General features: G+C 31.6%; 2 protein-coding genes across 3 annotated transcripts; one reads left to right on the forward strand and one right to left on the reverse strand.

The window, feature by feature from the left end:
• Nucleotides 1-291: 291 nt before the first annotated feature.
• On the reverse strand, nt 292-7107 carry LOC143048841 (E3 ubiquitin-protein ligase DZIP3-like). The gene is made up of 3 exons (XM_076222711.1): nt 6974-7107; nt 6074-6608; nt 292-548 (listed from the first exon to the last, which is right to left on the reverse strand). Exons 2-3 carry the CDS (start codon nt 6297-6299, stop codon nt 292-294), a joined length of 483 nt encoding a protein of 160 aa, XP_076078826.1. The 5' UTR covers nt 6300-6608; nt 6974-7107.
• A 31-nt stretch (nt 7108-7138) lies between these two features.
• LOC143049715 (uncharacterized) lies at nt 7139-24429 on the forward strand. 2 transcript variants are annotated; one of them, XM_076223389.1, is made up of 9 exons: nt 7139-7228; nt 11664-11969; nt 12571-12618; nt 15915-15991; nt 16930-16984; nt 18128-18317; nt 19180-19286; nt 23414-23515; nt 24033-24429. In XM_076223389.1, the coding sequence occupies exons 2-9, from the start codon at nt 11688-11690 to the stop codon at nt 24048-24050; spliced, it is 879 nt and encodes a 292-aa protein (XP_076079504.1). In that variant the 5' UTR covers nt 7139-7228; nt 11664-11687; the 3' UTR covers nt 24051-24429. The 2 variants fall into 2 exon arrangements, with proteins under 2 accessions (XP_076079504.1, XP_076079505.1); XM_076223390.1 differs by lacking the exon at nt 7139-7228 and adding an exon at nt 7409-7430.
• Nucleotides 24430-25178: the final 749 nt, after the last annotated feature.

Raw genomic sequence — 25178 nt, forward strand, 5'->3', positions numbered from 1 at the left:
ACTGTTATATGAGTGAGAGGTCTAGCGCTATAGAACCAGGTTCAATCCACCATTTTCTACATTTGAAAATGTCTGTACCAAGTCAGGAATATGACAGTTGTTGTCCATTCTTTTGATGTGTTTTGTCATTTGATTTTGCCATGTGATTAGGGACTTTCCGATTGAATTATCCTTGGAGTTCACTATTTTTGTGATTTTACTTTTTCATCACTTATATCCTTCCAAGCTGTGGTAAGTAATGTGCCATTTACCTTTCCATCATGAGGATGCACCAGGATGTTTCTATAGTGTTTAATTGTAAGTTTTACTTACATTACTTATATCCTTCCAAGCTGTGGTAAACAATGTGCCATCTACTTTGCCATCATGAAGATGTGCCAGTAAGTTTCTATAGTGTTTAATTCTTGCTAAATCTGATGCAGGTGTTGTTTCTGTAGTAACAGGTAGATCGTCATATCCATTTACCGGAGGAACCAAGGGCACGTTTGGCAGGTTCCTCAGCAGTGCTATCATCAGTGTCACATCAAAAGTCTTAGAATCTGTGATACCTGCTAACAAAACAAATGGTATTGAAGAATATTTTGTTAATTTTTGAAACTGTCTTTGAATTTTTAGACCAATCATCATAAATCAAATAACAAATAAAGTTTTTATACTTTGCCAAAATGTGAATTACCATGTCAATACATACATGTATAATATTTTATTATTTGAGTTTTAATATATCAGATAACTATCTAAAGTTATTAAAATCAATAAAGTGTTTCTACAATAAGGCATATCAATTTGATTTTATGTAAATTATCTGTTTATAAACAATGAATTTTTTGAAACACTGAAGTATGTTTTACACCAGGCGTGGTTATTGGCACAATTTTTCAGATTTTTAATTTATGTTAAATGCTCCGCAACATTGTATTTCATTTTACGTCCTACTGATTTGATATAACCAAAAGCTTGTCTTCATATCAAATGGTTTTCACTGAGAGCTTCTTGCAAGAAGCAAGTACTGTTCTCCTTGGACATGGCCCCTGTTTTTTCAGGATCAATGTTTCTTATTTATTTGTCTTTTGTTCATTCTGTATTCTGTTAGTGTTGCATTCCTTTTGAAATTTAGTCATTTTGTTATTAACTTAATCATGAGTTTAAAAAAAACCAACAGCAGTCACATACTTAACTATGAGAATTACAATTTTGCTTTATCCTACATTTTGGTCTTTTAATGTTAAACTTTTAATTCTTACACTAAATCTACACATTTTGCTTTGAGACCGAAAAATGATTAAAGCAGAACTTGCATTTTCAGATTAAGAAAAAGGTCGACATATAACACCCAGAAAGCATGATTTATCATCATTTGTTCTATAGCTTCTTGGGGCCTTCAGCAGCATCAAAACCCTTCCAAAAAAAAATTGGCCTCGCTCCGCTTGGCAAAATATGTTTGCCAATAATTAATAAAATAGCAATTTGCAGCAAAACTTGAATACTGTGTATGTAAATACATGTATATGCAGTTTGCAAGATTCATTCCTGCAGAGGATAATGGTTAATTGTAATTAAATGGCACTTAATGACAATGATTATACATAATTAAGTTACATGTATTATTTATAACATGTATAATAAAATTCATTTTAAAAAAAATTGTATGTTTTTAAATAGTATAAATATAGTTGTGAAAATGAATAATCAGTCCCTTGTTTTAATGAAAATGAAAAATCTTGCTTCAACAGTGCAGAAAATAAATAATCTGTCCTCTTAGTTTACAAAAATAAATAACTGATCCAAAACAAATCCTCCTGCCCCCCCCCCCCCCCCAGAATATCAAATGGTCGTCCCCTAACAGACCTGTAAATTTAGATATGATCTGGGTTAACTTATCAATCCTTAAAACAAATTATTCTAAAAGTTTACCAATAAAAAAAAGAAAATATGATTGTTCTATCGGTAAAAATATTATTGATTTTGTTATTAGTAAATTAGAACCCAACTTCAGTCATGTTTTTCTTTGAATGTTAATGACATCTTTGCACTAAATTCATTAATATTTGATTTTTTTCTAACTGATATATCATATATATTGAATATATGATTTTTAAATAGTTGTTTTTGTCTTTGCACTAGCTTTCAGCATGTTCAGCAGGAACATATATATATTTTTCCCAGCTTTTAGGTAGTATTGGTGTCTGTCGTCATCTTGGCATAATAGTCATCCACATAATATATTTTTAAACATTTCTAAAAGATCCATTACTTTTAATTGAGATGTCAGGTCGCAAAGTTCCCCCTTCTCTCGTTTAATTGTAGTGCCACTGTAACGGGAGTGGAAGTTTCCACTGGCCTGTTTTCCCGTTGTCTACCCAAGTTCTGGGATATTAGACAAACTACTCAGTAAAACCATGTAAACATAAAGATGTTTATTTTAAAGACATATAAATGGTTGAACATAAGTTTACATAAATAAATATATGGTGGTGGCTAGTCTACTTGTATAAATAAAGGTTCCATATTCGCAAGTCAAAGTATGAGCGTCTGCTCATTTCAAATCCTTAGTGTAAACTGCCCCGAACCAGGTGAGTGACGTCATACGTATAGTTCCTATGGACAATGAGCCCGGCCGAGCACGTGCCACAACAGGAAGTCCCGACAAGGATAATTTCATGGCCGGTCTCGGAAGAAAGAGTTACGGAACTATAAGTAATTCTAAAGTTAACCAATTTCCCCAAATAGATAGAATAAACAAGTAAACAAAGTGACCACCATTACACTCCCCCTCTCTTAAGACATAATGTGCACACACATTAGTCCTAAGTTGGGTGAGACATATACTTACCAATATTTAGAATAGAGCCATATATGAAGCAACAAATTAATCAATTTACTGTCAATGTCAATAAATAATTTGAAAAATAGTTCAAGATATTCAATAGTCTTTCACTAAATGTTCAAAAGTCACAAATACATCACAAGACATCATCATGGAGTAAGGAATCCAATTATAAAGTTCAAGCGGAGCATCCAGGCATACATCTTGTCCAAGGTTCCAGGTAGGTAAAGTAGTAAAATTCGTCTAGTAGTTTCCAAATCTGTAAAGTATTCCAAGTAAGTGTTTCCAAACATTTAATTCCATCATGTGGTTTAGTTACGTTCAAAATTATCGGCAAACATGCCAATATAAATTCCAATGTTCCCTCATTGTGGCCAGCTATCCGTGCACTGAAACAATTTCAGTTCTATCTCCCATATTTTGTCAGACACTGGAATAAATTAAGAAGCACATTCTTCTTATAAAATCCTGACTCACCAAGAGTCTTAAAAAGTCTATCATACACGAGCACTGAACCACTTTATCGGGTGCCCCAATATGTAATTTTATAAGTCACCGAAAGCATATATAGTCCATGGTATTACTTTAACCATATAAAACACACATTTCTATACTGAAATCCATACAAACAGATTATGTTTGTTTATTAAATATATTCAAAAATTAGAAAGTCATATAAAACAATTAGACTGTAATAATAAATCATTCCTCGTATTCCAGTAATCCCCAAACAATATCCTTAGCCATGTGGACAACATACCCATGTGTGAACCAATTAAGGTTTACAATAAAAATGTATACGCAAAATATATACCTATTCTCGCGCCATTCTAGCACCTAAGGTATTTCCAAAATTGCCTCTGTATACACCACCGAAAGCAGCTTCCAACAACAGCTAAGCTAATGAGTGTACGTTCTTCTATTATCTTTATTCTAGTCACAACTAGTACAAGACAACCCTTTCTCAACTGTATGACAAAAATGTCATTTTAATCCAAATCCTCCACAATTTTACATTTACTAAAGCGACATTGCTTAGCAACTGAAAAGATTCAGTATTATTTTCCTCAACTGACGTAACAATCCCACCAAACTGAAATAATTCAGTTTATTTCCAAAGATCAACGTAAAAATAAATATCAAGATGATATTATATTATAAATATAACCGAGTACAAAAACTGTACTTTTAATCCTTTTTACAATATTAAAATAAACCGGACAAATTTCCAGTATAATCCATGACTGCACTATACAAAATGTATAGCCTATGACTTACGATACCACTTTTAAGTTTGAGTATTGTTAATTCCCTCCTTTCCATGCAAGAAAGCTAAATTAGTGTTATTACATAAACACTGACAAGACATGGATATGCAGACAAAACTGCATGACAGAAATGCAAGTACAAATGTACTTTTTAATCCAAAACAATTTCAAGTATAATTAAAAACCAATTGTTCAGAGAACCATTGATGGTCTTTCCACCAGTAACGATTTTTTTTATATGAAAATATTAAAATTTGGTTTTAAAGGTCAATTTCAGCGTCAAATGACAACTTATTGTACGCTGATTCCAAAAATATAAGGTTTCTATACAAAAAGATATAAATAAGGGAGAAAATTTTCTACTTCCGGTTCAAAATATGTTACTTCCGGTACTGTCTTATAGTTTACTTGACGCTGATTCCAAAAATATATGGTTTTACATACTTTTACAATAATTTATTACAAAAATTATCTACTTCCGGTTTACAAAAGGTCACTTCCGGTTAGCTTTTTCAACGTCATATTGCTTGCAACCTAATGCAAAAAGTCTAATAGCTTTAACATAAATACATATGAGGTAAAAGCAAAGGTCAAAATCTAGAACGTTAAATTAACATATGACCTTGAGCTCTATTTCAAGGTAATAAACAAAGGACCTCAAATCAAAAGACTCTAGTTCTTTACTTTATATTGTTAATGAGTTATATTACCATACGACTGATATTAGATATAAAAGGGGTGAAAACTCGCATCAAATGTTTACGTACCCTTTTGACTAAAATTTATGTGTGTCGCGACTAACAATTGTGTGAAAATATTTTGTCGATATCTTATATGATTTCTGAAAATAAGAGATAACAAGCCAAAATCAAAAATTTGAACATGACCTTTACCTTTGACCTTGACCTCATTTTCATTTTTTTGGACCAAGGACCTCAAATCAAAAGACCCTAGGCCTCTATTACTTATGGTTTTCCAGTTACAAATTTATTTCATTTATTTCAATATCAAAGGGGAAATAACTCTCATATGGAGTCTTTATAAAGCTTCGGTCAAAATAAAACCTAACATCCTGAGGATATAAAGAGCAATTTGGAAAAATAAATTTGTCGCTTTCTTTTACGGTTGCCGAGGAGATCTGATAACAAGAAAAACAGTGTTTGGGGAGATAACTCTTACAAAGAAAAGTGCTTGGTTAAACAGGGTCAGTTTCAAAAGCGTATAGACTGTATGATATCATATACAAAAAAAACTAAGCGACATCTTTTGAAACATTTTTACACTGCAAGAAAAAAATTAGGCGGAAGAAAAAATAAATAATAATCAGAACAAAATCAATAGGTCTTTCCACACGGAAAGGTGGAAAGACCTAATTAAACAAATTATTTGACTTTCCAAATCCAAATATGACAACAAATATAAATCCCTTTTATTCCAACCATATTGCCGAAATAATGACAAACAAAATGTTTGTTTTAGTTATTGTCCTGAAATGTTGTCTACCCAAGTTCTGGCCATGGGATATTGGACAAAGTATGTAAAACTACGTAAATATAAACAAGATGTTTATTTAAAGACATATAAATGGTTGAACATAAGTTTACATAAATAAATACGGTGGTGGCTAGTCTACTTGTATAAATAAAGGTTCCATATTCGCAAGCCAAAGTATGAGCATCTGCTCATTTCAAATCCTTAGTGTAGATTGCCCCGAACCCGGTGAGTGATGTCATACTTATAGTTCCTATGGACAATGTCAGCCCGGCCGGGCATGTGCCAGAACAGAAAGTCCCGACAAGGATAATTTCATGGCCGGTCTCGAAACAAAGAGTTATTGTTTATTTTTACGTAGTTTTACGTACTTTGTCCAATATCCCAGAACTTGAGTAGACAACGGGAAAACAAAGCCAGTGGAAACTTCCACTCCCGTTACACCCAAAAATCACACTATTGGATGAGATAAGAAAGATATACTTACCACTGGTAGGAAACAGGCGATCCCACTGTGCCTTGTTAATAATTCTTTTTCCTCTCAAGTCATTCAGCTTTTGTTTCACTTTTTTATCATTTACAGTCAAACTTAAAGATGCTGGAGGAAATTCTTTATCAAACAGGACACGAACAGCATGTGGGGATATTCCAGTGAGTAACAATGACATTCGTACATAGTTTTCCTCTTCTTGTGAGAGAGCATTAGATGCCATATTGGTAAGCCTTTGAATATGTCACGATTATACGTAGTTACTTACATCAAATTGGTATCATAATGGGTTGTTATCAAAAGATGACTTGGTCTTTAGAAACTTCTTGTCGATTGCATGTTTGATAATTTATTTTACAGCTTATAAAACTTTTGGAATTTCAATTTGATTTCGACCTATCACATGTAAAAGTCCGCACATTTTTTGTTTCAAATGTTTATATTTAACATGTTTAACATGTAAAACCACAGTTGATTGTTTGTATCAATATCTTCCTCCATAACAACTGGACTTTTCAGTAGTAATTGAGCCCTAAAAGAACAAAATAAGATGATCCAGTAAAGTATTTCCCTATTATTTTTCCTGAAAAATTAAATTGATTGTAGTCCAGTCACAAATATTTCATGTATATTCTTAATATATTTGACTTGAGTCACTAAAATCAAACAAATTCACATTTTCATTTCTTGTCTGTATGCCAGGCCATTAGAAAATCTGTATTTTTTAGTAAATAATTAACTAGGAAAACATATTCTAGAATTTCTACACAGGCACTTGTTTCTATCCATACGAAGGTCGACTATCCATATAAAAAACCGAAAGTAGATATACATGTATATATAAAAGTGAAGTATTTACAGATTTTCAGCTTAACTAATTATGAAGATTTTCTTTACCTCGGCTTTATACTCGAATTACCTATGTATATGCTATTTCGTATAAAACAAAGCAGTGAAATATATAAATCATTCCGATTTAGGACCATTTCCTTGTCGTCCTACTTTCCCTGTTTATCTCCCCTTAAATTCCCGCCATAATTGAGGGGAGACAACTATCAGCCAGATAAACTCATGAACCACTGGCACTGTCAGAAAATTTTTACAAATTCCTACTTTGACTTAGTAAATATTAAAAGACAGTCGAAGTTATAGGTACAGATTTTTAAGTACAAATACTGTCATAGTTGTCTATCTTTTAATCCTTATCTTTTAATCCTGATGATGAAACCAAGGTGAGACTCATCATAACAAATGGACAAATATGGCTGTATAATTTTTCGCCTCAAAAACTACTCTGTGTACAGACTTACCTGTGCTGTTTGGAAAGTTTTAAGGCCTAGCATCCACTAGATATGTAAAATTTAAATGCATTTTGTGTTAAAGAAAGATAAATCTTTCTTGGTTTTTGATGAGCATTTATTTTCCTTTCTGCTGTTCTGCAGAAGATGTAAAAATAAACAAACACCTGAATTACTTTGATACTGTCCACTCAGATAAACTCATTAGGTGGCTTGGCAAGGTTTCTATCAGAAGTGTCATATTTTTTGTTATTTTATTCTTTACAGAAAGTGAATCAAATTAGTAAAAAAAAAATAAGGGGTCACGGACCATTTAAGGTTCCACACTATAAAAGTCAAAATATAGGACACTACAGAAACATCAAAATTTTGCCTGTATTTCTCATCCTAAAACGAATAAAGTTCTATACTATGGAAACATATGTGCATTTAAACATACATAACGTATACACATTGTGTAAATTGTAAATAAACTTGAATTTTTTGTGTTACGGGTCAAACCAGTTTTGTGGGTGAACACTAAATTTTCCAAAAAATCTGAAGGTCTGTGAGATGACCTAATTTGTTTAAAATTGGTATGAACGTTTACCGTCATGCGTCAAACAGCCATTTTCGTCTACCGTTAGCATCAAACATGTCAAATTGGTTAAAATTTTACAGTGATTCGTCAAAATATCCTTATAGTGATGATGGTGATTCGTCAGAGGTCTGAAATAATTATTGTTACTGTTGTTTTGGGAAAAAAAATTAGTGATATTCGTCAAAATCATTCGATTATTTTTATCGTCTAAAAGAAAGTGCATACTTTATTGTCATGCACCAAAAATTACCATTAACGCCATTTGGCAAGAATTTTTACCGTTATTCGTCATGAAGGTAGCCCCATCACCAACCTCATATGTCCATGTTTTAATTTATGTACAAGCTTCATATCTCATTGCTGTATCTTTTTATCGAGCCTTAGACTTAAGTCGAAAAAGCGAGATTAAGCGATCCTACATTCTGTCGTCATCGGTGTCGTCAGCGGCGGCATCCACAAATATTCACTCTGTGGTTAAAGTTTTTAAAATTCTAATAACTTTCTTAAACTATCCTTGGTTTGTACCAAACTTGGACAGAAGCTTGTTTATGATCATAAGATAGTATCCAGATGTAGATTTTGTAAAACAATTAATCCATTTTTTCCGTTTTTTACTTTAAATGGACTTAGATTTTCTGCCAGGAAACAACACATTCACTCTGTGGTTAAATTTTTAATTTGTACCAAACTTGGACAGAAGCTTGTTTATGATCAAAAGCTAGTATCTAGAAGGAAATTTTGTTAATATTTTTGTTAATATTTTTTACCCGTGTATCTGTATTTTACTTATAAATGGACTTAGTTTTTCTTCCAGTTAACATTACATCCAGTCTGCAGTTAAAGTTTTTAAAACATTTATTAGATTCATAAACTATCCTGGAATTTTACCAAACTTGAACAGAAGCTTCTTACAAAATTTTAAAAGATAGTAACAAGCGGAATTTTTTTATTGATTTTTTCCCTCATTTTTGATGAGCCTGCAATTTACAGGAAAAGTAGGTGAGACACTGGGTTCTGCAAAACCCTTACAAATTTTATCAAATAAAGATCAAAGTTTAGAAAATATCATATTTTTCTTCAATGGGTCCTGGACATCTGACGTCACAGATGTTGAGCTGTCGTATTTTCTAGCACATTAAATGCAAACTTAAAAAACAAGACATTTAAATAAATAAAATGATGGACCTGTTTAGGCCAAATAAAAAAACAAGTGTGTGTCCTATTACCATGATTATATTACACTCCCCTCCCTACTTTTAAGCTAAAAATAGCCTACTTTTTTTTGGTCATTTTTCAATAAGCATTGTCATCTGGTCATGACTGTTAAAGTCAGTATGTTCCTGCCATAGACCCAATATGAAAAAAAAATGTTAAAATAAAAACTACAAATGTACCTGGCTACTCTATTTTATTGTAAGATGTAATAAGAAACACACATATTTTATTTTTTTTGGCCTTATATGAGGGAAAAAGGGGGGGGGTCGGAGGGGTCCTGATCCCGAAATCCTGGTGTAAAAACTATGAAATCCCAGCATCCTAAATTCGAAACAAGAATTCCTGGAACTCAAAAGGATTAATCCCGAAATCAAGAGTTTAAAAACACCAGATACTGACGTCCCGAAAAAGGTCCTCCCCCCCCTGTTATATTAAGCTGTTGTCTGTTTTCTTTTTGATTATTGGTAAACAAAGGTTGATGTAGACTTAATAAATGTCTAGTACATATACATTGTAGTGATTGTACTTGCTAGAATTATTTGAAAATGCAACTTTTTATCCTGCAATCAGGCAACTAATGTACAAATAACAGGTAGACAAACACTTTTTTGCTTTATGTACGGTATCTCCTTGTTCAAATAAAGTCTCATGTAATTTGGCTTCCAGGTTGAGCAAACAGAAATGTGAATATTTCCTTTTCAGTTTTGGGTAACAATTGATTTTATTTATAATATGGCTAGGTCTTTTTCCTGGTCAACACTGAAAGTCAAATGATTTCATAAAAAATCAGAGAGAACTATTTGGATTTAAACAACTTAGACCGTTAAGTGCCAGATTTAAATTGCAGAATAAATTAAAAACAATACATTTACGTTATCTATGTCCAGTTTCTAAAGCTTTTACAAATAAATTTGTTTTTTTTCTGACAATTCACACATATTGTATGTATATTTATTCAAGGAATGACTAATAGTTTTTCTGTCTATGAAGAAACAACACAAAAAATGTGGTGCACACTGAATTAACTGTGTAGCGTGTTATTTTAAAGTGTGCACCATTTTTTATGTTATTTCGAATAGACAGAAAAAATATTACAGTTCAAGGACATACTATGTAGATGTGCATATCGACAGGAAATTACGGTTCAATTTTTTTTCTAGGAGTTATGCCCTTTGAACTTATTTGCTTCAATGTACTTCTGCAACAGTTTGTCATCTCAACTCCTCTGAAAACACACAACAGAATTTCATGAAATTTTGTAGATAATAAGGACATACTATGTATATTGACAGGAAATTATTATTCAATATTTTTTCTTATACAATTTTTTTTCTTATACTTATTTAATTTCTCCAATGACAATGTGGGGACATGGGGTATGTGAGCGTGCTCACTAAGGTTCTTTAATTTATGTTATTTCGAATAGACAGAAAAAATATTACAGTTATTTCTTATAATTTAATTGTAAATTCCGTTTTAAACAGGAGTAAACCATGAAATTTTTTTTGTCTATGTGATGATAAACAAAACGATGTCAGCCAATCAGAAGACGCGTTGCATCGAGCCAATATTAAATTAATATCTTGAAATAAATATAAAACAAATCAACCAATTTTAATTGGGTCAGTCTAGTATTACTGATTTCTCAGTCACCTCTAGGAAATTGGAAAAAATTAACTCAACAGTCAGGGGACTTACTGAAATAAGTGATTTTTAAATCACTTATTTGGGTAGCAAATTTGAGGTTTTGTCACAAATTGGGATTTTGTAGTTTTTTCAAAATTTTAAACACATAGGTTTAAATAATATCTTTTAATTAGTAAAATTAAAAAAAAATGAACTTTTTGCTTCTTTTAAGTAGCAAGTTTTATGCCTTTGATGCTATCATTTAGCTGAAAATTCAATTTTAATTGAAAAAATGCTGTAATAATGGCTTTACATAATGAACTGATACTTTCTTAAAAGATTTTTCCCAGCAGTGGGAGTATTTTTCCTGTGAAGTTCAAGGTTTCATCTTTCAGATTATGTAATAAAATTCTACTGTTCGCGATAAAAATTTCACTGTTCGGGGTGTTGAAATTAGTGGGGGGTTATTAAAAGAATGATACTTAAAGAAGTGATTTTTGGGAAGGAAATTGATGTCTGATACTTAAACAAGTGATTTTTATGTCATTATCCTAGATTCAGTACAAGGTCATCACCTGAAATGACCTGGTCATCCTAGACAACACAGATGTTGGTTCTGATAAGTTTAGCAACATAATTAGTTCCCTGGATCATTAGTATTCTATATTTAAAGCTACAATAAAATTAAATCACTTCTTCTAGTGATTAATTTGTACTACTTAAATAGGTGATTATTAAAGAAAGACAACTCTAACTTCCAACCTTTATGGAAATAATGTTACTTGAATCAGTGATTTAGAAAATCACTTATTTAAGTAAGTCCCCTGACTGCTCAAACAGAATATACAATATTGTGCATCTTTTTCAGTGATTCTGGTACCCACTTTAAAATATGACTGATGGTACCAGTCTTCAAGGGAAGAGTTCTGGGAAGGATAAACTTGGTGAAAAAGGAGTAGACATATTGGACATATTGGAAAAGGGACCAAGTTTTGAACTAAGTTCAGAAATGGAAAGTTTAGAATTGGGGTCAAGTGACCAAAGTCTGGAAGTCCAACCCCCTGTTAGGGATAGCATAGGTGAAATAAAAGTGACATATTTTTTGAGAGATATCAAACCTAAGATGGTGAATGCTTGGTCAACTTTGTTTAAAAATCATGAAAACAGGGTCAAGGTAAGTTCATAAGGTCACATAAAGGTCAACATTAAATAAACATGATAAGAAGAAGGCTGCAGTAGTGAAAGGCAATATATGTTTATAACACAAATTATACCCTACACACATATTATTACAATTTTGGTATTTTGAGTACAGTTGTGCAGCTGGGATTTAAAAAACACTTTTCAATTACTTAATTTACTTTAATTTATATGAAATAGTTTTATATACCCATTTATATATCACAATTGGTCAATACTACCTATTGATATATTTTCTCGGTAAAATTGCACCCCATTGATATATTTGACATATATATATATATATATATATATATATAAAAAAAGATTCATTCCAGTCATGCCAGTGGCACATATGAATATACCTTCATATAGGAAGAGTTCAAGAGACCCACCCACCCTGTGGTCAGAAATGTTGTAACACTTATTGCAGTGATGGATTCTATATTTCTTAAATGTCTGTCTAAGCAGAGGGGTGTGCTATTTGGATTTCCTCATGCTGTTTCTACATTATACTTAAGTTGTAAAGAATTCTAAAATTTGATTGATTTTATTGATTTAATCGTGCCACAGAAAAAAACATAATTAAATTTCAGATTTCATCAGGAGATATTTTCCGAGGGGCACCTGAAGCAGATGCTTTGGTAAGTTATTTTTAACTTATTTAATACTTGTAATGACAGTTGAGAATATTAAGTTGTATGATCACTGGTTAGATTCAAAATAGGTGTTACTATGGTTACAATATCAAAAGATTTGTTAAATATCCTAATGGCCTAGAATATTTTATAATAATGGTAATAATGATATCCTCTATTTAAAGAGCACAACCCAATTAGAATTTCCTTACATTTCCCTATAGGCCCTCATAAAATATTTAACATGGTCAGATGGTATAAACATGTACAACAAGTAATATATATACAAACAAGCAGTATATAATATATATATATATGCATAATCTGTTGTTCAGGGTTTTTTATGCCTGCCCAATAGTGCAGAAGGCATTAAGTTTTGCCCTCGTCTGTACGTACATCTGTTCATCTCAAAATTGGTTTCCATTCTCCAACTTTAGTTTGTCACAACAAAAGTTTTGAATTTTGGTAGTGTCACTTTTTACCATTTTAGAGTATTGTCTTTTTAAATACCACCGCAAAAATTTTAATTTTTTGGTCGTATATTGCTAAAAAAGGGCCCAAATAAGCATTATTCTTGGTTTTCGCACAATAACTTTAGTACAAGTAAATAGAAATCAATGAAATTTAAACACAAGGTTTATGACCACAAATGGAAGGTTGGGATTGATTTTTGGAGTTAGGGTCACAACAGTTTATGAATTAGGGGCCAAAAAGGGGCCCAAATAGGCATTATTTTTGGTTTTTGCACCATAACTTTAGTATAAGTAAATAGAAATCTATGAAATTTACACACAAGGTTTATGACCATAAAAGGAAGGTTGGGTTTGATTTTGGGAGTTTTGGTCCCAACAGTTTAGGAATAAGGGGCCCAAAGGGTCCAAAATTGAACTTTGTGTGATTTCATCAAAAATTGAATAATTGGGGTTCTTTGATATGCCGAATCTAACTATGTATGTAGATTCTTAATTTTTGGTCCCGTTTTCAAATTGGTCTACATTAAGGTCCAAAGGGTCCAAAATTAAACTAAGTTTGATTTTAACAAAAATTGAATCCTTGGGGTTCTTTGATATGCTGAATTTAAAAATGTACTTAGATTTTTAATTATTGGCCTAGTTTTCAAGTTGGTCAAAATGGGGGTCCAAATTTAAACTTTGTTTGATTTCATTAAAAATTGAATAAATGGGTTCTTTGATATGCCAAATCTAACTGTGTATGTAGATTCTTAATTTTTGGTCCAGTTTTCAAATTGGTCTACATTAAGGTCCAAAGGGTCCAAAATTAAACTAAGTTTGATTTTAACAAAAATTAAATTCTTGGGCTTATTTGATATGCTTTATCTAAACATGTACTTTGATTTTTGATTATGGGCCCAGTTTTCAAGTTGGTCCAAATCAGGATTCCATATCAAGTATTGTGCAATAGCAAGAAATTTTCAATTGCACAGTATTGCACAATAGCAAGAAATATCTAATTGCACAATATTGTGCAATAGCAATTAATTTTCAATTGGAGTTTTCTTTCTTTGTATAGAATAGTAGTTGATAATATATGTTGGAAATTTGCCAGACATGACTATGGTGTCATTTTCTATTTTTATTTGCCAATAACTTCATGTAAATAACTTCATTGGAAATTTGCCAATATAAAATGTTGCTGATTAAGCTTTTTTTCCTTATCTTATCTAAAATGTTTTTAGATAATGTATGTTAGACATTTGCCAGACATGACTATTTACATTTTGGATATTGAACCATAATAGTTTAATATTAAATTTAAAAACTTTAAATTCTAATTTTCATTTCTTAAACCAAATTCATAATGTGACATAAACCTATGTTGGGTCAACTATTTTATCACAATCCACATTTATAGCTGTATCAAACTTAAAAGTTGTGTCCATACTTGTTCTCATTTCAGATTTCATAAATAAGAAGAAAATTTCTTCAAACATTTTTTTGACAGGATTAATATTCAACAGCATAGTGAATTGCTCAAAGGCAAACAAAATTTTAAGTTCATTAGACCACATTCATTCTGTGTCAGAAACCTATGCTGTGTCAACTATTTAATTTTAGATTTAAATAAGTTTGAAGAAGAAATCTTTAATTGATTTGTAAAATCTTGACGTTTGTTTTGTGTAAAAAACTCATATAATGTCAAAAATTTGATCACATTCCAAATTCAGAGCTGTATCACGCTTAAATGTTTTGTCCATACCTGCCCCAACTATTCAGGGATCGCCCTCTGCGGTCGTATAAAGCTGCGCCCTGCGGAGCACCTGGTTACAAATTGAAATATTGCTGAATTTTGCCTCAACCAAATGTTATGAAACTTATACTTAATGCTCCTTACATTGTAAGTTTGAATTTTGGTGGTGTCACTTTTACAGCTCTAGAGTAATGCCCCTTTACAAATGGAAAAAAATATTTTTCTTTTTTGTTTTCTAACTTAAGTTTGCCTCAACTTAATTTTATGAAACATATACACATGCTTTTAACCACAAAACTCAGATCAAGTTTGAATAATTTGGTTGTGTCACTTCAACCATTCTAGAGTTATGCACGGTTACAAATGGGAAAAAAGCTGGATTTTTAGTTTCCTTTCTTCAACTTTAGTTTGCCTCAACCAAATGTTATGAAACTTCAACCCCATGTACACAATGCTCATTGCGACAAAACTCAGATCCAGTACAAATTTGGGTAGCATCAGATCATGTCATCCCTTATACAGTTCTTCAGTTATGTCCCTTTTTAACATTATATGCAAGGGAGGGTATACCTATGTCCCATGGATGAATCCCAAACTTATCCACAAATGGTTCAAGATAAAATCTTACAGATATTTCTTATTATGACAAAAAAGGAGAACAAACTATTATTGTAAACATGGTAAAAAAGGCTATTGCCATTTGTTTTCATTTTGCAAAATAAGTCCAGTTAACAACATTGCCAGATCTGTCAATTTTTCTAATTTTATTTTTTCGTTGTTGTGGTTGATAAGTGTTTCTTGCTTTTTATAAAGGTTATACCATTGGTTTTCCTGTTTGAATGGTTTTACACTAGTCATTTGGAGCCCTTTATAGCCTGTTGTTGGGTGTGAGCCAAGGCTCCATGTTGAAGACCGTACTTTGACCTATAATGGTTTACTTTTACAAATTGTGATTTGGACGAAGAGTTGTTTCATTGGCTTATGACGTTTATCATATAATGTTAACGTTGTGTGTCATTTTATATGGCTGAACAATGGCTTCTATCATGTTATGTTGTTTCGGTGGCTTAATAATGGCTTCATTTAATTTTCAGGTATCACCAGCAAATAGTTTTGGCTTTATGGATGGGGGTATAGATATGGTCTATACTAATCTGTTTGGATGGCAAATGTAAGCTTCTGTATTTATAAACCAGTCAATTTTCTTTTAATATTTTTCTGACTGAAAGCCAAATCTCTATAATACACCTTCAATTTGAAAGTATTAATAATGAAGATGTGGTGCTATTGCCAAAGAGACAGATATCCACAAGAGTTCCAAGGAAATGGATAATTGCAATTAAAGGCCACCCACTATATAGCTTTTAACTTTTAGAAAAACCCCATTGTATATAGTACAGCCAGTATAGTTGGCTACAAGAGGACCTGTCATGAAAAATTTGAAACAATTCAAACAAGAAAACCAATATATCCTAATTCATAAAAATACATGTATAATTTATGAAAGAAGTTTATATTAAGGATTTATAAATTTTATGTTATGCAATGTTTACATACGTTGAGATGAAGATCTACAACAGCAATAAAAGCGCTGTTCCTTTTATTTTTGTGTGTTTATTTTAGCAGGCAACTCTCCATCCAAGTCACAATTTGTAAAAGTAAACCATTATAGATAAAAGTACAGCTTTCAATATGGAGCCTAAGTTGCTCATACTGAACAGCAAGCTGTAAAAGGCCCCAAATATGGCTAGTGTAAATCATTCAAACAGGAAAACCCATAGTTTAAATATCTATATATAAAAAAAAAAGGGAAAGGAGAAACATGTATATTAACCGCATCAACAAACTACAACCATCTCTGTTTAGAACATCTCAAGAGTTATAACAATGTATAATGATACAATCCATGAGTTCAAATCAATATCAGCTCTCAGACTTTAAGCTCTCTGTCAGATATGTTTCTTTGTCAAATGCAACATGTCTTTATACAATATTCTCTTTATTATATTGAATTTGTACATATATGCATAGAACATTTATTAAATTTGAAGAAATATCATTTTTCCAAATTTAATTATAACAATCTGCCTTCTTTGGGTTTTTTTTAAGGCAAAAAAGACTACAGAAAGTGATACGAGAAGACTATAATGGTGAAAATATTGTAGTAGGTATTAATATTGACTTTTGATATGATAACTGTAAGTTTTAACTATGTTGGTACATGAGTAAATGAGATTTAATGGGATCGAGGACTATATGTCAATAACTATGTTGGTACATGAGTAAATGAGATTTAATGGGATCGAGGACTATATGTCAATAACTATGTTGGTACATGAGTAAATGAGATTTAATGGGATCGAGGACTATATGTCCATAAGAACAAACTGAAAAAAGATACCTCTGAGGTCAACTTACTGTAAATTCAGAAATTATTGGGATGTTTTATTATTGCCAAAATGCTGCAGGGTTATAATTACAAAATTTAAACTCATTTTAATAACAATGATTTGTATGAATTAAACCGTAATTTTCTCAATATCTCAAAATTTTAAATCGCATTTTAGTCCAAAATAAAAAATTGCCATAATAAATGCTTGAAATAATTTCTGAATTTACAGTACTATCTTTAAAAGAGATGCCTTTGCCTTTTATAGCATGTAAAAGTTTTGTAATACTATCTTAAGGGGGTGGCCATACCTTTTATAGGCTCTAAAAGGTTTAAGTTATATGTATACTATCTTAAAGAAGTGCTTGTACCTTTTAAAGGCTCTAATCAACTAAGTCACATGACACATCTTTTGAAGAGCTGCCATCAACACCAAATTATATTTTTTTATAAATTTTTAAGGCAATAAAAATCTGATAAAGAATCAGACAGTTTCTGATCGTATTCCTGAAAGGCTCATAAACATATGGTATATTTAAACAAGGTTTTTAACACACTTTGTTTAGTTGGACCAATTTAAGCTATTTCTCTCACTTAATAAGAGGAGCAAGATACCAGAGGGACAGTCAAACTCATAGATCGAAAGATAAACTGACAATGCCATAGTAAAAAAAAGAAAAAGAAAAACAGACAAATAATAGTACACAAGACACAAACATATGAAAACTTAAGACTAAGCAACACTAACCCCACCAAAAACTGGGGGTGATCTCAGGTGCTTGGGAAGGGTTTAAGCAGATCCAGTTCCGCATGTGGCACTAGTCATGTGCGCTCTCATTTAAAATTTACATTGGTCATCTCCATCCATCTGTTACATTATGTACAATGTATTGTTCATTAAAGTTGTTTTACTTTTAGGGAAATGCCATTATTATTCCAGCTTATGGTGAAGAGCCAGATGAAGAAAGAATTGAAAATATGAAGAAATTTAATTTATGTGGTGGAAGGCCAATAAAGTTTCTAATTTCTGCTCCAACAATGAGAGTTCCAAAAGATGTGATGAGTACATCTAATGCTTTCCTGGCATTTAGAGCTACAATCATAGCTGGTATGCTTTAATAAGAATACCTGTTTCATTTAAAACCAGAGGCAGATTTAGAGGGTTTCTTAGGGGGCTGAGCCCCCTCTATTGTGGGAAAAATTTGTTGATTTTATAGGGAATTACTGGAGCATGACTGGAGTGGGCCCCCTCTTATGCAGTGCAACCTTCTCCCTCCCCTTATGGTAATTTCTGGATCCGCCACTGAAAACATACAAGTACTAGTCAGAGGTTAAGGCTTGTTTCTCTTAAACAAAAAATCTTTATAAATTTTATATTAAACTTGTCACTTATGATGTGGTAACTTGTAATGAGAGAAAAATCCTCGTTGAATTTAAGACTTAAATTACCTCAAAGGTCATGGATAAATAAAAAAGACCACAGTTTGTGCAGAAAGATGGTTTCTTGATGCTAAATCAAACATTTCTAGTGGGATCAAAATCTTAATTGGATTTATATTGTCATTTATAATGGGATAAATTGATATTTAGGTCACTATATCTAAGGTCAGAGTCATACAACTAATAGAGTTGTACAATTTTACTGTCTAAAGTCAGAACAGAAATGAATCATTCCTAAAAGTAAACAGAATAAAGTTTGCCATCAGGTTACTAAAAGGGGTTTTCCCTTAATATGATATGAAGTAATGGGGTTTGTAAGCCTGCTAAGTAGATGTTCTTTTACAAATGTTTTATTTTGATTTGTAATGTGGAAACAAATTTTTTATCTCCCTTTTTGATAACACACTTAATTTTCACAATACTCTTCGAGCATAATATTTTTCCTCTGTGTCTTTGTGTAAACTTTGCATAACATTGCTTGCAACTTTTTGTTAAAATTTGGCTAAAAGTTGGCTTATTTGTAATTGCAGTTGAGAAACACAACAGAAACCCAGAAAATGAACCAATCAGAAGTGTCCTATGTCCAGGTCTTGGGACTGCTGTTGGCAGAATGCCATTTGACAGATGTGCTTTCCAGGTTTGTTATTAATACTTCATGATTGATTTTACATGTACACATGTATATGTTCTTATAATGTAGGTCAGACGTCTACTAGTTCTCTAGTGTAAAGAAGGATTGATTTTACATATGTACACATGTATATGTTCTTATAATGTAGGTCAGACGTCTACTAGTTCTCTAGTGTAAAGAAGGATTGATTTTACATATGTACACATATATATGTTCTTATAATGTAGGTCAGACATCTACTAGTTCTCTAGTGTAATGAAGGATTGATTTTACATATGTACACATGTATATGTTCTTATAATGTAGGTCAGACGTCTGCTCGTTCTCTAGTGTAAAGAAGGATTGATTTTACATATGTACACATGTATATGTTCTTATAATGTATGTCAGACATCTACTAGTTCTCTAGTGTAAAGAAGGATTGATTTTACATGTATGCACATGTATATGTTCGTATAATGTAGGTCAGACATCTACAGTTCTCTAGTGTAAAGAAGGATTGATTTTACATATGTACACATGTATATGTTCTTATAATGTAGGTCAGACATCTACTAGTTCTCTAGTGTAAAGGAGGATTGATTTTACATATGTATGCACATGTATATGTTCTTATAATGTAGGTCAGACTGGTACTAGTTCTCTAGTGTAAAGAAGGATTGATTTTACATGTATGCACATGTATATGTTCGTATAATGTAGGTCAGACATCTACTCGTTCTCTAGTGTAAAGAAAGATTGATTTTACATATGTACACATGTATATGTTCTTATAATGTAGGTCAGACATCTACTAGTTTTCTAGTGTAAAGAAGGATTGATTTTACATATGTATACATGTATATGTTCTTATAATGTAGGTCAGACATCTACTAGTTTTCTAGTGTAAAGAAGGATTGATTTTACATATGTACACATGTATATGTTCTTATAATGTAGGTCAGACATCTACAGTTCTCTAGTGTAAAGAAGGATTGATTTTACATATATACACATGTATATGTTCTTATAATGTAGGTCAGACATCTCGGCTGTTGTTTGCTCTATGGTCGGGTGGTTGTCGCTTTGACATATTCACCATTTCCTTTCTCAATTTTATCTACTAGTTCTCTAGTGTAAAGAAGGATTGATTTTACATATGTACACATGTATATGTTCTTATAATGTAGGTCAGACATCTACTAGTTCCTTAGTGTAAAGAAGGATTGGTTTTACATATGTACACATGTATATGTTCTTATAATGTAGGTCAGACATCTACTAGTTCTCTAGTGTAAAGAAAGATTGATTTTACATATGTACACATGTATATGTTCTTATAATGTAGGTCAGACAGCTACTAGTTCTTTATGTAAGGAAGGATTGATTTTACATGTATGCACATGTATATGTTCGTATAATGTAGGTCAGACATCTACAGTTCTCTAGTGTAAAGAAGGATTGATTTTACATGTATGCACATGTATATGTTCTTATAATGTAGGTCAGACATCTACTAGTTCTCTAGTGTAAAGAAGGATTGATATTACATATGGACACATGTACAAATGTATATGTTCTTATAATGTAGGTCAGACAGCTACTACTTCTCTAGTGTAAAGAAGGATTGATTTTACATGTATGCACAAGTACATGTTCTTATAATGTAGGTCAGACAGCTACTACTTCTCTAGTGTAAAGGAGGATTGATTTTACATATGTACACTTGTATATGTTCTTATAATGTAGGTCAGACATCTACAGTTCTCTAGTGTAAAGAAGGATTGATTTTACATATATGCACATGTATATGTTCTTATAATGTAGGTCAAACATCTACTAGTTCTCTAGTGTAAAGGAGGATTGATTTTACATATGTACACATGTATATGTTCTTATAATGTAGGTCAGACATCTACTAGTTTTCTAGTGTAAAGAAAGATTGATTTTACATATGTACACATGTATATGTTCTTATAATGTAGGTCAGACAACTACTAGTTCTTTATGTAAGGAAGGATTGATTTTACATGTATGCACATGTATATGTTCGTATAATGTAGGTCAGACATCTACTAGTTCTCTAGTGTAAAGAAGGATTGATTTTACATGTATGCACATGTATATGTTCGTATAATGTAGGTCAGACATCTACTAGTTCTCTAGTGTAAAGAAGGATTGATTTTACATATGGACACATGTACAAATGTATATGTTCTTATAATGTAGGTCAGACAGCTACTACTTCTCTAGTGTAAAGAAGGATTGATTTTACATGTATGCACAAGTATATGTTCTTATAATGTAGGTCAGACAGCTACTACTTCTCTAGTGTAAAGGAGGATTGATTTTACATATGTACACTTGTATATGTTCTTATAATGTAGGTCAGACATCTACAGTTCTCTAGTGTAAAGAAGGATTGATTTTACATATATGCACATGTATATGTTCTTATAATGTAGGTCAAACATCTACTAGTTCTCTAGTGTAAAGGAGGATTGATTTTACATATGTACACATGTATATGTTCTTATAATGTAGGTCAGACATCTTCAGTTCTCTAGTGTAAAGAAGGATTGATTTTACATATGTACACATGTATATGTTCTTATAATGTAGATCAGACATCTACTAGTTCTCTAGTGTAAAGAAGGATTGATTTTACATATGTACACATGTATATGTTCTTATAATGTAGGTCTGACATCTACTAGTTCCCTAGTGTAAAGAAGAATTGATTTTACATATGTACACATGTATATGTTCTTATAATGTAGGTCAGACATCTACTAGTTCTCTAGTGTAAAGAAGGATTGATTTTACATATGTACACATGTATATGTTCTTATAATGTAGGTCAGACATCTACTAGTTCCCTAGTGTAAAGAAGAATTGATTTTACATGTGTACACATGTATATGTTCTTATAATGTAGGTCAGACATCTACTAGTTCTCTAGTGTAAAGAAGGATTGATTTCACATATGTACACATGTATATGTTCTGATAATGTAGGTCAGACATCTACTAGTTCTCTAGTGTAAAGAAGGATTGATTTGACATATGTACACATCTATATGTTCTTATAATGTAGGTCAGACAGCTACTAGTTCTCTAGTGTAAAGAAGAATTGATTTGACATATGTACACATCTATATGTTCTTATAATGTAGGTTAGACAGCTACTAGTTCTCTAGTGTAAAGAAGGATTGATTTTACATATGTACACATGTATATGTTCTTATAATGTAGGTCAGACGTCTACTAGTTCTCTAGTGTAAAGGAGGATTGATTTTACATATGTACACATGTATATGTTCTTATAATGTAGGTCAGACAGCTACTAGTTCTGTATTAGTAATGTAAAGGAGTACGTGGAATTGTGTTCCTGAATGTACATGAAGTATTTGCCACTGGATATCAAGCATCCATTGGTCAATAGTAATCCTCTCCATGTTGTTCTAGTTTGATAGAAATCAAAGTAGTTGGTCCTCCAAGATTGGTCAACTGAGATAGAAGATTATAAGAAAGAAGATGTGGTCTGATTGCCAATGAGACAACTCTTCACAAGAGAAGAGACCAAATGACACAGAAATTAACAACTATAGGTCACTCTTCAGCCTTCAACAATGAGCAAATAGCTTAGGGGTTAAATTGAATATTACATAAACACTATTTCAATGATGTTGAAATATTCACTTGCACAGGGGTGCCAGCCAAATGTTGTTCATGCATTTACTCATGAACAGTTCAATCAAAGCTTTTAAAATTTTAATATGTTGTTACTGATGACAAAATGGAGGTCAAGATCAATAATGACAATTTAAACTATTACCGTTCAGGAGTTATGGTTCTTGAAAAATTGAAAAATGGCGTTTCCAGTCGTATCTGTGCATTTACTCATGAACTATTCAACCTAAGCTTTTCAAATTTTAATATGTTGTTACTGATGACAAAATGGAGGTCAAATTTGTTATGGTTCTTGTGATATTGAAAAATGCCAGGACACAAATAAATGTTAATAAATCCGATTTGCTGTCTTTGTGACAGCCTCTTGTTTTATATCTCTTACCTTCAAGTTGTCATCAGTCAAGAATTTCTTGTTTCATTGTACATGTATTTACATCTAATAATATTTTTTTTATTCTACAGATGTTGGAAGCATTTGAAATGCATGATCTAAAAATAAAAGACTCATTATTAAATCCTCCTAATCTGTGGGTAGTGACCAATCATAATGATTTTATGGAAGATGTAAGTTACCATGGCAACAGAATTTTACTGCAAGAATTTCATTCGAGCCTTTGGAATCATATTAAAAAATTTTAAAATATGCATATATATATATATATATATATATATATATGGCAGTGTCAACAATTTGCTAAATGTTTTGATAAGATCAATTTGTAGGGAAGTACTAATGGTAATCCATTATCTTTTGTATGCAGTATAAGAATTTTCACATCTCATTTCCATGGAAATTATCTGGCCTATTTGAAACTATTGCATAGTTAACATGTTAGTTTGTGACTATTTCAGTTTAAGAAGAACCATTAATGAAAAGTCTTATAGGATATTTGGTATGCTTATTATGTTGTTAAAGAACCACTTAAACCACTTGGCCACCAAGGCCCCAACAACAAATAGATTTCTTTATAAGCTCTTATTTGTTCCAAGTTAAAAACAAATTGTGAATATTATTAAAAAAATATATATCAAATATCTGCCATTTATACCAAATTCTCATTTTGTTATTTCTTTTTTACAGTATAGTGAAAAATCATAAGAGATTGCATAAGGCTGCCAGGAAATTAGAAAAAAAATGAAAATCAAATACAATTTTCCAACTTTTTGAAACAGCTGTTAGCTTTGTAATCAGAGATATCCATGACTCGTTGTTCATCCTGTGTTTTGACAGTCACTACAACCAACAAATAGAAGCTAGAAAATGATTTCTCCAGATTTATAGCTGTTGAGTTTTTACAGAATTATTTATTCTCTATGTTCCAGACAATCACAGCAACTATAGTAGATGTTCTATAGGAGATATTATAATGTTTATTGTTAAATAATGTATGCATTTTTAAGTATTTATATTTACCGATTTATTTTATGATGATTGTTTTATATTAATATACTTATAGTTTTTATAAATTGATATTTTTCATAACCAGTAGTTGATCCAAGTGCACTGAAGTCATTGTTTATTATTTTATTGGTTGTTTGTTGAGTTGAGCAGAAGGATTGGCAAAAACAAAGACAATTTTTATTTGTATTTTGACATATACTTCCACAGGTTAAATAGTATAGTTAAAATGTGATTATGTATACTTTTCTTAGCTTAAGGATGTACTTAGGACTAGGTGATCTTAGGTAAAATTAGATAAATCCAAATTAGCTAAAAATATTGATAGGTCATGGAGCTCCTTTTCGAGATATTTTTTATTTAAAATATGGCAGGACAAGGCTGACTCGTACTTTTACCTTATATTTGCATTGGTATTATTTGGGTCACAAATCAAAAGAAAGAAAATCAAGAATCTGCTAAAATTTTGTCAAATGGACCGTTATGGGCTATTAAGTCTTATATTAAAAGATAAATAGGTGTTATGGGGCAAAATATTTCACCTGATATTGTATGGAAAAACACCAAGGAGTCCCAATATTTGACTAGCTGAAAATTGAATATAAATACAATATTGAAGGACCTTCATGTCAAATCAGAAGTGGGTGGTCCCTAGAAGATTTAAGGCAGGGGATATCCCCTAGAAGATCTACGAGTTTTTATGTGAAAAATTCTGCATTCTGATGTTTTTCTTGTAAATGCCCAAAACAATCTTAAGACTGAAAAAAAATTCTGAACAAAAAGTTCTGCATAGCATACATATAGACAATATATTCAATGACTCATCAG

The sequence above is a fragment of the Mytilus galloprovincialis genome, chromosome 10 (genome assembly GCF_965363235.1).
Source record: "Mytilus galloprovincialis chromosome 10, xbMytGall1.hap1.1, whole genome shotgun sequence".
In the NCBI taxonomy this organism is placed as follows: domain Eukaryota; kingdom Metazoa; phylum Mollusca; class Bivalvia; order Mytilida; family Mytilidae; genus Mytilus; species Mytilus galloprovincialis.